General features: G+C 41.1%; 1 protein-coding gene across 1 annotated transcript in view; it reads left to right on the top strand.

Moving 5' to 3' along the window:
- The window catches only part of DNER (delta/notch-like EGF repeat containing), a 449,127-nt gene that overhangs the window by 342,446 nt on the left and 91,839 nt on the right, over positions 1-14,842 (top strand). The window contains exon 8 of the mRNA XM_006866792.1: positions 7,627-7,851. Within this exon, the coding sequence (XP_006866854.1) occupies positions 7,627-7,851 (225 nt within the window). The remainder of the gene's footprint in view (positions 1-7,626; positions 7,852-14,842) is intronic.

Raw genomic sequence — 14,842 nt, 5'->3', positions numbered from 1 at the left:
AATTAAGTGCTCACTGCTTGGTCCAGTAACTGGACATGTTCAGAGAGCAGTGTGAGAGTACCTCCTTATTCCAGGAGCTCTGCTCTGAAGGATTCTTGCCAATGCAAAGTTTGATAGTATATCCAAGATTGGCTGAAAAGCCCCCTTCCTTCCAATTTCCCTATCTTTAGATTCCCTGCCTTTAAAGTTTTCAATGGCTGATTTTCAGAAATTTTTATCAGATCTTTCTTCCTAGGTACCTCTTAGTGGATTCAAATTTCTTTAGAGCCACTGCTTAAAGGAACGATAATCCACCATTATTGAGCAAAATGTGCCATCTTATTTAAACCTAGGTAGTAGGTGCCATCCCTATTCTGGAGGACACACAGTTAATCAAAGTTGCAACCTCGGTCTTCTGGCCCTGTGTTCTTTGTGTTACACAACCTCAATCTTTTCTTTCTTAGGAAGGTCAATTAGGAAGAGGTGACAGAAGATGTGAGTCATTTACAAAAGGAGGCTACTTGAATCAGAGCATAACAACTCTTTAGTGATAGGAGGAAATGGAGAATTTGCTGGTCAAAGCAATAACCCTTTCAAAACTGGCTCAGAATTTACATCTGTGAACCTCTTTTCCAACAACAATCAATAGTCTGTGAGTCAGGAAAATGTTTCAGAATTGCCCTATCTCATGTGCATCTCCACAATGCATATTTAGATGTACCTTGAATGTTTTGCTTCAAAATAGAATAGCATTGTGTATTACATACAGTATATATATATTTTTAGACTGGATCATTAGTGTGGCACCATAGGACAAATACTTGACTGCAATGTCAGTTTGAACCACAAGACGGTTCAGATCCACCAACCACTCCTTGGAAATGCTATACAAGGTTGCTCTGAATCAGAACCAACTCGACTGCACTAAACAACAACAGTTTGTTGTTGTTGTTAAGTGCTGTCGAGTCGATTCCGACCCATAGCGACCCTGTACAGGGTTTCCGAGGGTGTAAATCTTTACGGGAGTAGAAAGCCTCATCTTTCTCCCGCGGAGCGGCTGGTAGTTTCGAACCGCTGACCTTAAGGTTCGCAGCCCGATTCGTAACCACTACGCTACCAGTTTATCACAGCTATTTTAACATACTCTGAAAAATAAGCATTTCTAGTGCCATTCTCATTCTGTCTTTCTATTTTCCTGAAGTGAGAATATTAGAAAATTTCATGATCACAGAACACAGGGTTCCTGAGTCAACACCAGTGAAGTTGTTTCAATATGCAATTCAATGATCATGTATGGATCTCCTCTTTTGGGAACTTTTCTTTTCGTATATCATCAGTAATGTTTTCCAGTCTTTTCCTTAAAGGAAAGCAAAACCAAACTTTCCTTTTTTTGCTTACACTCTCCCATTTAAGTAAAAGCCTGTATCTCTTGTAACATTGTACCAGTTTCCCTTTGCTAAACATCAAATCACCTGAAAGCTTAGTTAAGACAACAGTCACTTATTTCACCTATGTTCCATGTAGGCTGACAGTTTTGGTTGTCTTCAGGTAAAGGAGATGAAACTACATCCTACAAGATCTGTTTAAATCATCCAGTTCTCGTCCAAATTTTCACCATAATCCCATCAGCCACTGCATCCCCATATCTGATTCTAGCCTTATTGCTGTTAGATGCCATTGAGTCAGTATGGACGCATAGCAACCTTATGCACAACCGAACGAACTATGCCCGGTCCTGCGCCATTCTCACAATTGTTGTTATGCTTCAGTCCCTTGTTGCTGCCACCGTGCCCACCCATCTCATTGGGGGTCTTCCGCATCTTCGCTGACACTTCACTTTACCAAGCATGATCTCCTTCTGAAGGGACTGGTCCCTCCTGATAATTTGTCTGAAGTATGAGAGACAAAGTCTGACAATTTTGACTGCTAAGGAGTATTCTGGTTGTACTTTGTGCAACACAGATTTGTTTGTTCTTCTGGTAGTTCAGGGTACTTTTAATATTCTCCTCCAACACCTTAACTCAAATGCATCTATTCTTCTAGGATCTTCCTTATCCATTGTCCAGCTTTCACATGCATGTGAGGTGATGAAAATACCAGGGTTTGGGTCAGGTGCACCTTAGTCCTTCAATTGATATCTTTGCTCTTGAACACTTTAAGGAGGTCTTGTGCTGAAGATTTGCCTAATGAAATACATCATTTGATTTCTTGGTGGCTGCTTCTGTCAAGAGTGTTGATCGTGGACCCACGCAAAATGAAGTCTTTGGGAAATTTTCAATCTTTTTTCCCATTTATCTTGATGTTATTTGTTGGTCCAGTGGTGAGGATTTTTGTTTTCTGTACTTTGAGATTCAACCCATAATGAAGGCTTTGTTTTCAATATTTCTCAATAAGTATTTTTAAGTCTTGGCGGCCTGCAGCAAGCACAGTTGTATCATCTGCATATTGCAAGTTTTTAATGAGTCTTCCTCCAGTTCTGATGCCACATTCTTCTTCATATAATCCAATTTCTCAGATTATTTGCTCAGCATGCAGAGTCAATCAGTGTGGTGTAAGGATACAACTTTACTAGATCTGTTTAAATCAGACTTGACTGCACTTAACAACAGTTTATCAAAGGTGTGCAACCCTGGTACACACCTTTCCTGATTTTGTGTCTCCTTGTTCTGTTTGAACAAGTACCTCTTGGTCTATGTACAGATCCATCAGGAGCACAATGATCTGTCTCTGAATACTCATTTTCCAATGTCGTCTATAGTTTGTCATGATCCACCAATCGAAAGCCTTTGCATAGTCAGTAATGCACAGGTAAACATCTTTCTGGTATTCTCTGCTTTCAGCCAAGATCTCTCTGACGTCAACAGTGATATCCCTTGTTCCACATCCTCGTCTGAATCTGGCTTGAACCTCTGGCAGCTCCCTGTCAATGTGTTGATGCAGCTGTGTTTGAACTATCCTTAGTAAAGTTATACTCGCATGGGATATTAATGATATTGACCAATGATTTCCGCATTCTGTTGGGCCACCTCTCTTTGGAATGGGCATAATCAGTTGTGGTGTAAGGATAGCTGTCTTCCAAATTTCTTGGCATAGATGTCCAGGAACCCCAAGAAAGCCTTTCCCCAATCCCTGGGCCATTTTACCCACATGTATGTTTATGGCCTCAGGTCCCCTGTTGGAGACTGAATCAGAAGACGTTGATCCTTTTGTCAGTCCTGATCTTGATCAACTGAGCGTCTGCTCCAAATGGGAATTCCCATCATTAAATTCCTCCTGGCTGGGATCCCTGGTGTGTTACTGTAGGATAAGCACAGGACCTCAAAGTCAGTTTAAACTGCAAGGTCAGTGGTTCAGACTCACTAGCTACTCTGGAGATCCTATACAGGACTGCTATGAGTTGGAACTGACTCAATGCCACTTAATGGCATCATCAACAAGAAGGCTTAGAATGGATTTGTTGGCCTCTTTAACATTGGGGGCACAGCAGAAATCTCCCCTGGTCCACTCAACCGCCTATAGTGCTGTTTACCAACTTTGTATCAGCTCCATCCATGTCCACTCTATCCATCCAATTTCTCAGTTGTTGTTGTTCTATGCCATTGAGTTGGTTCTGACTCACAGCAGCCCTTATAGGATTTCTAAGGATGGCTGGTGGATTTGAACTGCTGACCTTGTGGTTAGCATTTCAGTGCTGATCCTACAGTGCCATTTCTCATTTGTTGTTGTTAAGGGCCTTGGAGTTGATTCTGATCCATAGCAACCCTTTATAGGGTTTTCAAGGAGCAGCTGGTGAGCTTGAATTGTCAACCTTGTGGTCCAAAGCAAGCTTGCAGTCCAGAGCATTAACCCACAGCACCACACCAAGACTCCATAACCATCTAAAAATCTCTTTCCTGTTGGGCTTAGTCTGTCCCAATTTCCTTATTGGGCAGATCTTATTGCATATTTTATCCAGCCTATTCCTAGGCTGACCATTCCTTCTGTGTAAGCGCATCTGTATTACCATTGATGACTCTTCCCCAGTAAGTTATGGAAGAATTATCCCAAACATACTATTACATTTTGTAGTATTCAAAACTAAAGACACTGCCTCTACATTAGTCACTCTTAGAATCCATTCTACTAATGGTTCCACAGGAAGTTGATAATACATATCAACAAACTGAGGCAATTCCTTTACACTTTTGGAGTCCTGGTATGGCACTGTAGGATAAACAGTTGACTGCAAGGTCAGTTTGAACTGCAAGCCTTGTGGTTCAAACTCACCAGCCACTTCTCAGAGCATTGCTATGGGTCAGAACCAGCTTGCTCGCTCTTACAGCAACATACCCTCTTGGTTTAAATAACTTGTTGGTTTTGTCCATTCCCTTCTTGGAATTTCTTCTGGGTGACCAGCGGTCATAGTGGTACTTCCTATTGTTCTAATCCAGTTTTTCCTTTCTGAGTCAGATCTGAGGCAAATGTATGTAATGCTGACTGAACCAGGTCTTCCATCAACACTACATGCTTTCTCCTTATCATTGCTGCTGTGGATGATAACAAAAACCAAGGAATTGTACGTCTTGCCCTTCCTTTATCACTCTATATTTCCATATGCTTCCAATGAACTAATTCATCTGGAGTTAAATCGACATCAACCAATTCTATATCTCGTGTATAGCTTTTGCCTTAGGTAAGCAATTGCAGCATCATAGCTACTTTAATCCTGGGTCATTTTGATCCCATACAGATATCAGAGGTTTCTCATTGATTCCCTAAAACCATATACTGCAGTGAGTCAGGGACATTACAATGGGCCTCACCATTCTGACATCAACTGCCTGAATCATTTCTTTTAGGAAGATCAGACTAAGGTAGGTCCCTATGAGGTGGAGTTAAAGATAGCCCAAATGTCCAACTTTCCCAACTTGTTATACTCCATGTCCCTGGATATCAATCCCCACTCCTGCCTATGTCAGGGTTCTCAGTACACCGCAACATCTCACAGAACTTCCGTCAAAGGAAGTGGCTCACACAACTATAGAGGCAGGTGAGTCCCAAATCCATAGTTCAGGACAGTCTGGAGTATTTTCTTCTCCTACATAGTGTCGTTGTGTGCCGTGGAGTAGGTTCCGACTCATAGCAACCCTGTACAGGGTTTCTGAGGCTGTAAATCTTTACAGCAGGTCAGCAGTTCGAAACTACCAGCTGTTCCGTGGGAGAAAGATGAGGCTTTCTGCTCCCGTAAAGATTTATAGCCTCGGAAACCCTGCTCGGGGTCTCTATGGATCGGAACTGACTCAACGGCACTTAACAACAACAACAACATAGTCTCAGCAGCTAAGGAACCCAAATTGGGAGGTCGGACAGCAGGCTGTTGCTGCATGACACTGTGGGAGCTGGTGAATCAGACCAGGTTATTGGTCACAAGTCCCACAAACTGGAGGTCAGATGTGATAAACCAGCCAGACGCAAGATCCAGAGCAAGTGAGTGAGCTTTGCTAAAGTAGTCTTATAAATTGGACTTTTGACCATGCCCCCAAGGAAAACTAAGGGTGGTGACTTGAGTCACCCCTCTAGTAAAGTGGGGGCATCCTCAATCTTTAGTTCCACCTTAGTACTTACTCATTAACAACTCACTTCAAATTGGATCCATAATCACAGACATAGAGACTAGAATTTGCATTAGATCAAAAAACAGAACAAGATGGCTAGAAGTTTTGTTCCACATTTTCTCTAATGTGATCCCTCTAAGAACAGTTGATAGTGGTAACTGGGCACCAACTATCTAGTTCTTCTGGTCTCAGAGTCGTGGTAACAGATTTTCATCTGCTCCACTAGTCCATTGATCTAATGGCTTCCAAACATCTTCAAAAGAGTTTTAAACTTTGTTCTGCACCTGAACATAAAGAATTAGCTTAACTGCAAGAAATTAGAGCAATGACAAGACCTTCATCCCAACTTCATCACACCACGCCATTCACAATAATCAAAAGATGGAAACAATTTGCTTCATCTTCCCTGTGCTTTTAAACATCATCATTATCCAAATCTCCACCTTGGAAATGTCTTCTCATCCTCATCCATTGCTCCCAAGTGTTAGCATCTATTCCTATGACTTCATTTCTCACCCATATGTGCATGTTCCCAATCCATGTCCTTTAGTTCGTGCCTTTCTTCTGACCATCGTCAGCTAACTACTGGACACTCACACAATATCCTCAAGTTAGCATGCTGAAAACCGAACTCATTATTCTCCCTTCTCACCCTGGTAACCTGGGAATTACATCATAATCATAGCTACTTCGTTATTGAACATTTACTATTTGCCAATCATGGTGCCAAGTGCTTTGTCTGAATGTTCTCATTTATGCCTCATAATACCCATGTAAGCATTCATGTCCCCATCCCACAAACACAGAATCAGGTCAGAGTAATTAACTACTGTTCAAGTCCATTAATTTAGTGGTAGAAGTGGTACTCAAATAGAATTCTCATTGACCCCAAAGACTGTGCTCTTTAACATTTCTCATTCACAGAAAAGCCATAGAGATGATTTGTTTTGAGAGAAACGATTTCTCTATATTTTAAGATGTTGAAAGGGTCAAATAAGAATCTGGATTTCAGGTTTTTCTTGAAAATTCAGAAGGTGTGTTAACTGGCCCCAAATTCTCAACGGTGGCAGTTGGTTGTCAGTGGGGGACAACCATCCCCTTTAGAAGGAGTCTTCTTGGGTTCTAGTCCCCACCGCTCCCTGCTGTCTTACACCTGATCCACTTCTCTCATGGACGCTGTCTGCCTGGCTCCTGTGGGCATTTGAGTGTGTGACTACTGTAACATTTTTCCCCAGGACTCTGCTCTTTTTGGTTCGTCTATCTTCCATCTGGCCCTGGAATCAGAAACCCAAGGCAACCTCATGTGTATCAGAGTTAAATTGTCCTCCACAGAGTTTTCAGCGACTGGGTTTTTCAGAAATAGCTGCCAATAAGTGTGTTCATATCTTCAGCCATTCAATTAGCAGCTGAACATGTTAACCGTTTGTACCCCCAGGGACTTCCTACACCTACACGTGTATGCATAGAAATATATCCACATCCATGTATGCTTATCTAAGCTGTCACCTCATTTATATCTCAACAAAATTGACTCACAGGATTGACCATCTTACCAAGGGAGTCCTGGTGTGGTGCTGTGGAATAAAGCATTGGACCACAAGGTCGGTTTGAACCACAAGGTCGGTGGTTCAAACTCACCAGTCTCTCCTTGGAAACCCTATGCAGGATCATTATGTGATGGAACTTATTCCATGACACTTAAAAACAACAACCAATATTAATATCGGAGTCCTCGTGTGGAACTGTAGGGTAAGTACTGGACTGCAGGTTGGTTTGAACCACAAGGTTGGGGGTTCAAACTCATCAGCGGCTCCTTGGAAACCCTCTACAGGGTCACTATGAGTCAAAACTGACTCAACGGCACTTAACAGCAACAACTACACCAAGACTAAGAGAACCTGTCTTGTCTACCCTTGTTGGGTTGTGAATCTGGAAAATCTATTGGTAAATGAATTGGTGAACTCCCTCAGAGTGGAGAGCTGTTTGAGAACTGTGGCTTCACTTTGTTAATTGTTATGTGAAAACAGATGATCATTTCCTTATGTTCTCACAGGATACTTTGGGTCCATCTGTGAGGAGAAAGTGGACCCGTGCGCTTCGTACCCATGCCAGAACAATGGGACCTGCCATGTAGACGGCGTGCACTTTGTCTGCAGCTGCAGCCCAGGTTTCACGGGGCCAGCCTGTGCCCAGCTCATCGACTTCTGCGCCCTCAGCCCCTGTGCCCACGGCACGTGCCGCAGCGTGGGCACCAGTTACAAATGCCTCTGCGACCCAGGTTGGTATCCTTCCGTTGCTGCAAATCTGTCATGTCTCCAAGCTCTGAGAGTCTTATAATAACTTTCTTCTGCCTCTGAACAAATGTTGGCCCATGGCATGTGGTCTACTTGCGAACATACAGAGACCCCTCTAGTTTATGACAAACTTTCTCTTGAGACTTAGTTTTGGCAGGGCTTTAAAATGCCCATTTTCCCTTTCCAAGAGAAACTTGCATATATCATAGAAAAACAAAAAAATAGAAAATGCAAGCATGTGGAAGGAAAATGAAAGGCAAAGTTAATCGAATCACAGATTGATTATTTTAATGAGTAATGTTTCAGAGATTCCTCCAGCTTTTACCATGTAGCATATCATTCAATATACTGTGTTTTCTAATGCACAAAATATGTTCTTCCATTAAGATGTGCATGAAAAATATGAAGGAGCTCTGGTAGCGTAGTGGTTACGAATCGGACTGCGAACCTTAAGGTCAGCGGTTCGAAACTACCAGCCACTCCACGGGAGAAAGATGAGGCTTTCTACTCCTGTAAAGATTTACACCCTCGGAAACCCTATACAGGGTCGCTATGGGTCGGAACCGACTCCACGGCACTTAACAACAACAACAACATCCCTTCAGATTTTTAAATAAACTTTTATTGTCAATTGGGTGAATGTCTCAGAGCAGGTCAGTTTGCCATCCCGCAATTCACACACATTTTGTTTCATCTCATTGATTGCAATTCCCGCAACATTAACGTCATTTATCCCACTTCCTCCCTGTGTTTCTCGTTTCCATTTCTCCTTTTCTCCCAACCCTTGTGAACTTGTCCTTGGTGCATGCTTCCCCTTTGATCTCAAATAGCTGGTTTTCCTAAGAAGTGCAGACCTTCCGAGTGCTAGTGTTTCCCTTATACACCTGTGTACATTTTGTCCAAAAAAATAAGCTACATGGGTGACTTCAGTTCCAGGTCTGAAGGGTGATCAGGGACCATCTATCTAGAATGTTGTCATCTGTTAATATTTTCCCTCTCTGCATATACTTGGTGTGGTATAAGACTTCTGATTCCTTGTGTAAATGTTGAAAAGTTCAATTGTTTATTTTCTGTATGTCTTCAGCATTTGCAATACGGATGCTTTATTATGAAAGTTTGGATACCTGGAAGTTAGAGCGATTATTAGTGAATATTTTTGTCTGCACAATCTACTGGTATGGTCGGAAAAAAAATGCACATGGGAGCTTGTTATAGTCTCGCCTTTCTAGTCTGCCCATGTCTCCATCCTTGCACTAGCTAGCTCTTCAGATGTTTTACCCACTTTGTATCCCTATACATGTCCCTGGCTGGACGGTGTGGTTACCAGATCCATGGTTTTGTTGGTGTCCTGCTGTATCTCAAGTACCATCTCCTTTTTCTGTCACATCATTTCATCCAACACATTTCCATTTTTGGGTTTTAATGCGCATTCTCATGTCTGAATTCCAACAATCACCCTTGTGATCATGACCTTTCCAACAGTACATTATTTCTCCTGGTATGTCTCTCTTTCTCTCACTTTTGCAGAAAGGTTTTATTTCTTCATGAAGCTTTAAGTTACTGGTATTTCGTGTGCTACTTTTCCATCCACAAGATTTCCTTACCATTTCTTATAGGGCAGATCTATTGGTACGAAGTTCCCTCAACTTTCATTTGTCTGGAAATGCCTTAATGTTACCCACTCTTTTTTTTTTTTGAAACTTTTAATAGTGAATTGAGTGAAGGTTTACAGAGTAGATCACCAGTTTTATATTAAACAGATCGTACACTTTGTTTCATCTCAATGATTGCAATTCTCTCCATAGAACAACAGTTATCCAACTTCCTTCATGTGGTTCTTATTTCCATTCCATCCTCCTTCCCAGCCCCACTGAACTCCATCCTTAGTAAATGTTGCCCTTTTCATTTGGAATGGTTGACCATTCAGTGGTAATCACACCTCACTAGTGTTGTTACCCCACTATGTACCTATCTACCACTTGGCTATAAATTTGGTCACGAGAATGAATTCCTTTCTAGACCTTATGTGTGGTTGAGGATCATAGTCTCAGGTTCCTCCAGTCTCATACTAACCAGTAAGTTCAGTCTTTTGAAAAAAGAATTATGAGTTTTATTCCATATTTTTTTCATTCTATCTGGAGCCTTCAAAAATGATCCCTTTCAAAGCCGTTGGCAGTGGTAGCTGGGCACCATCTAGTTCTTCTGGTCTCAGAGTTGTGGTGATGGATGTTCACCTTCTCCATTAGCCCATTAGACTGATTGTTTCCAAGCATTTTCAGTTTTCATCATTCTTCTTTCTTCTACACACAGGTAGACTAGTAGCTGCACCTTAGCAGACCAGTCATGAGCTTTTAAGGTCCCAATTGCTACTCCCCAAAGTAGGATGTAGAACATTGTCTTTGTGGGCTATGTCATGCCAATTGACCATGGTGTCCTCTCACACTATGGCCTTGAGCCCTCACTGGGAATGTCTTCATTTCACTCTCATTTTTGCAGATCAATTTTGTAAGATATAGAAATTTTGGTTGAAAGCTGTTTTTCTTTCTTTCTTTTGACTCTTTAAATATGACATCCCCAATGTCTTCTGGTCGCCCTGCGTTCTGAGGAGCAATCAATACCTAATTAAAGTTTTGGGGAAATGCAGATAAGCATTTGGAGGGTATTTCTTATAGACGCTTGATTCTTTGTTTTTTTTTAAAGGAATTTTGGGATATTTTGCCAAGTGTCACTTTCTCCCCTGCTCTGAGATCCACGGAGAATGGGGTTGTTTTATTGTTTTGGTGACAGTGTTGTGTTTTTCATAAATGTGGCATTATAGGATAAGTGCTGAACTTCTAGCCACAGGTTGGCAGTTCAAGCCTGCCAGTCGTTTCTTGGAAACCATATACAGTGTCTGTATGAGTAGGAACTGACTAGATGGCACTTAACAATAGAGGTGAGGAAATGCCTCCAGATCTATATGCGACATGAAGGTATTTTTCTGGGTTGACACCCAACCTTACTTACCTCACAGAGCCATGGTGGTCATGGTTGGATGGGAATAGCTATCTACAGTGTGTGTGTCATGAAGCCGAGCATTCTGGGTAAGGAAGCCAGACTGTGTCCTAATGTTTCAGGAACCTAGAGCACTGAGACCTCTTTATGTTTGCAGACTGAACAAGCCACAACTGTGCTGGGGGGACCAAGGTCTTATTCAGGTCATGACTCATAGGCACATTGTTTCAGAAACTCCTCTGTAGCTATCATAACTCAGAGGTTAAAACCCCTTCAGCAGCAAAATCTTCTTGTCATGAGCTTCCTCAATATTACCTGTCTCCGGAGAGGTCTGTTTCCCAAGGCAAAGTCTCACAAAAGAAGAAGAAAATAACATAAGACTGGGAAACAACTTGGTTTCCGCCTTCTTTTTACTCTGATTTCCTTTCTTAAGGACACCAAATGGTTCCTTGTATTTATTTAGTTTAGTTTTTAAAATTCTAAATCGGATTTAAAGCCTTGTTGCTTTTAAATAATGCTATGTAAAATATTTCAATGAGTGTGAAGAGACTTCCAAACCCATTGCCATCAAGTTGGTTCTAGTTCACAGCTCTCCTTTAGAACAGTGTAGAACTGCTCCATAGGATTCCCAAGGCTGCCATCTTTCCAGAAGTAGAATGTCACATCTTTCTCCCATAAAGCAGCAGGTGGAGCAAACCACCAGCCTTTGGGTTAGTGCTTAAACACTGCACAACCAGGCCTCTTTGAGGAGGTTTGTTGTTGTCGAGAGCTGCCATTAAATCGCTTCTGACTCATAGTGATGTGATGTACAACAGAATGAAACACTGGCCGGTCCAGTGCTATCCTCACAATTGTTGTGTGTTTTAACTCCTTTTTGTAACTGCTGTGTTAATCCATCTCTACTTAAGGCTTTCCTTTTTTTGCGGACTCTCTATCAAAACTGATGTCCTTCTCTGGGAATAGGTCCATACTGACAGCAAATGTGAAGTGTGTGAGATAAATCTTGCCATCTTCTCATCTAAGGAGCATTCCGATTATATCTCTTCCAAGACCAGTGTATTCATTTTTCTGGCCATCTGTGGTATACTCAATATTCCTCACCAACACTATAATTCAAATGCATCAAGTCTTCTCTGGCCTTCTTTATTTGTTGTTTTGCTTTTGCATGTATGTGAGGCAACTGGAAATACCATGTCAGGCACACCTTAGTACTCAAAGAGATATTTTGGTGTTTGTTTTTTTTAACAATCTCAAGAGGTCTTTAGCTGATTTGCCTAATATAATATGCAATTTGATTTCTTGGATGCAGTTCCCATGAATGTGGATGGTGGACCCAATGCAAATGAAATCAATCCTTGACAACATCAATGTTTTCTTCATTTATCATGATGCTGCATATTGGTTGAATTGTGAGAATATTTGTTTTCTTTAGGTTGTGTAACTCTTATTGAAGGCTGTAATTGTTGCTAAAGTTTTTGTTCTTCAACAGTAAATGCTTCAAGCTCTCTTTTCTTTCAGCAAGCAAGATTGTGTCATCTGCATATTTCAGGTTTCCAATGACTCTTCCTCCAATCTTGATGTCAAATTCTATATACAATCTGGCTTCTCAGCATACAGACTGAATAAGTACGATGAAAGGATACACCTCGGTGCACACCTTTCCTGGTTGTAAAACCACAAAAGGATTGAAGGCTACTATTTCCTTAATTTTTTTTTTTTTTTTTTTTTACTCATAACTATATGACTCCATGGTACATAACATATGATCATAAAAAATTTACAGGACCTCTGTGCCTCAGTTTCCTCATTTGATAAAGACACAGGAGGAAAGGACCTATACAAAGAAAACTGCAAAACACTACTACAAGAAACTAAAAGAGACCTACAAAAATGGAAGAACGTACCATGCTCCTGGATAGGAAGACTTAACATTGTGAAAATAATACTGCCCAAAGTAATTTACATATAATGCAATCCCAATCCAGATTCCAACGACATTCTTCAGAGAGATGGAAAAACAATGACAAACATTATATGGAAAAGAAGGAGACCCAGGATAAGCAAAGCACTGCTTAAGAAGAATAATAAGGTTGGACACCTCTCACTCCCCGACTTCAAAATTTATTACATGCCTACAGTGGTCAAAACAGCTTGGTACTGGTACAATGAAAGATACATTGATCAATGGAACAGAATTGAGAATCCAGAAATTAATCCATCCACATACAGCCAACTGATTTTTGACAAAGTACCTAAATATATCGCAAGGAGAGAGGATAGTCTTTTCAACAGATGGTGCTGGCAGAACTGGAAATCGATATGCAAAAGATTGAAACAAGACATTTACCTCATGCCTTAAAGGAAAACCAACTCAGCATGGATTGAAGACCTAAATGTGAATCCCAGAATAATGAAGGACATCAGTGAAAAATTAGGGACAAATGTGAGGTCTCTAATTCAGGGCATACACAGACTACCAAACATTTTTAAAACTACACAAACAAAAGTAGACAAAATAGATGATTGGGACATACTAAAAATTAAAAACTTATGTTCATCAAAAGACTTCACCAGAAGAGTATAAAGGGAACCCACCGAATGGGAAAAAAATCTTTTGCAATGATACATCAGACAAGTGACTCATTTCTAAAATATATAGGAAACTTCAACACCTCTACAAGAAAAAGACAAATAACCCAATTAAAAAATGGGCACAGGACATGAACAGACATTTCACCAAGGAAGAGATCTGGGCAGCCAACAAACATATGAAGAAATGTTCACTATTACTAGCCATTAAAGAGATGCAAATCTAAACAACAATGAGATATCAATTCACACCAGCAATAACAGCAAAGATCAAAAAAGTAGAGGACAACAAATGCTGGTGAGAATGTGGAGAGACTGGGATGCTCCTGCATTGCTGGTGGGATTGCAAAATGGTCCAACCTCTCTGGAAATATGATGCTTCCTCAGAAGGTTGGAAATAAAAATGCCTTATAATCCAGCAATTCCTCTGCTTGGTATTTACCCACAAGAAATACGAGTCATGACGTGAGTAGGTATATGCACACCAATGTTCATAGCAGCACTATTTACAATAGCAAAAAGATGGTTACAGCATAAGTACCCATCAATTGAAGAATGGATAAACAAACTGTGGTACATACACGCAATGGAATATTATGCAACCTTGAAGAATAACAAGGAAGCTGCAAGCCACCACCTAACATGTATGAACCTTGAGGACATTATGTTGAGTGAAATTAGTCAGTCACAAAACGAGAAATACTGTATAAGACTACTATTGTAAAAGACTAAGAAAAAGAACCCACTATAAAGGAGGGCAGGATTCTTTGCTGGTTACCAGGATGTGGGGGGGGTAAGGTGAGGGGAAGGAGGAGAAGGTGGAGCACAGGATAGGGAATAGACAGAAGATAATTTGGGTGCTGGGAGGGGGGCAATACACAAGAAGAAGGAGGAGAATGGAAGAACAAGATGGATGGGAGAACGATTAGTCAGGTTTGCATGGGCTAAGTGGAAGAGAGGCAAATAATGATGTATGCAAAACCTTGGACCAACAGGACTCTGGGATACAGGGATTGAGACGTGGTTGGAATAGGCAAAAGGGGGGAAACAATGTTAAGATGCTTGGCTGTCTTTTGAATCTTCATTTCCCATGCATACCATTATTAAAATAGACACTTGATGGGAAGAGAGGAATAGAAGTGTCACCATAGAAAGCTTGTAAGTCCATCTTCTGCCTATAACTGATCGGAATACCCAAAATAGGGCTACAGTGTGCCCAGTGAAGGTTACTTCCTGTGGAGCCTCTGCATTACATAAGACCATAAGTGGAATCCTGAACCCCATTCAGAATCTTCTGAGGTGGGAAATTTCCACTTGAAAGGACAAGCAGACCAGTCTGGAGCGGCTAGAAGAACAGAAGAAACTTCTTGAAAGAAAGACCGACAGGAAAAA

Source organism: Chrysochloris asiatica, unplaced genomic scaffold (assembly GCF_000296735.1).
Source record: "Chrysochloris asiatica unplaced genomic scaffold, ChrAsi1.0 scaffold00096, whole genome shotgun sequence".
NCBI classification, from domain to species: Eukaryota; Metazoa; Chordata; class Mammalia; order Afrosoricida; family Chrysochloridae; genus Chrysochloris; species Chrysochloris asiatica.
This window is presented reverse-complemented; position numbering and strand designations above follow the sequence as displayed.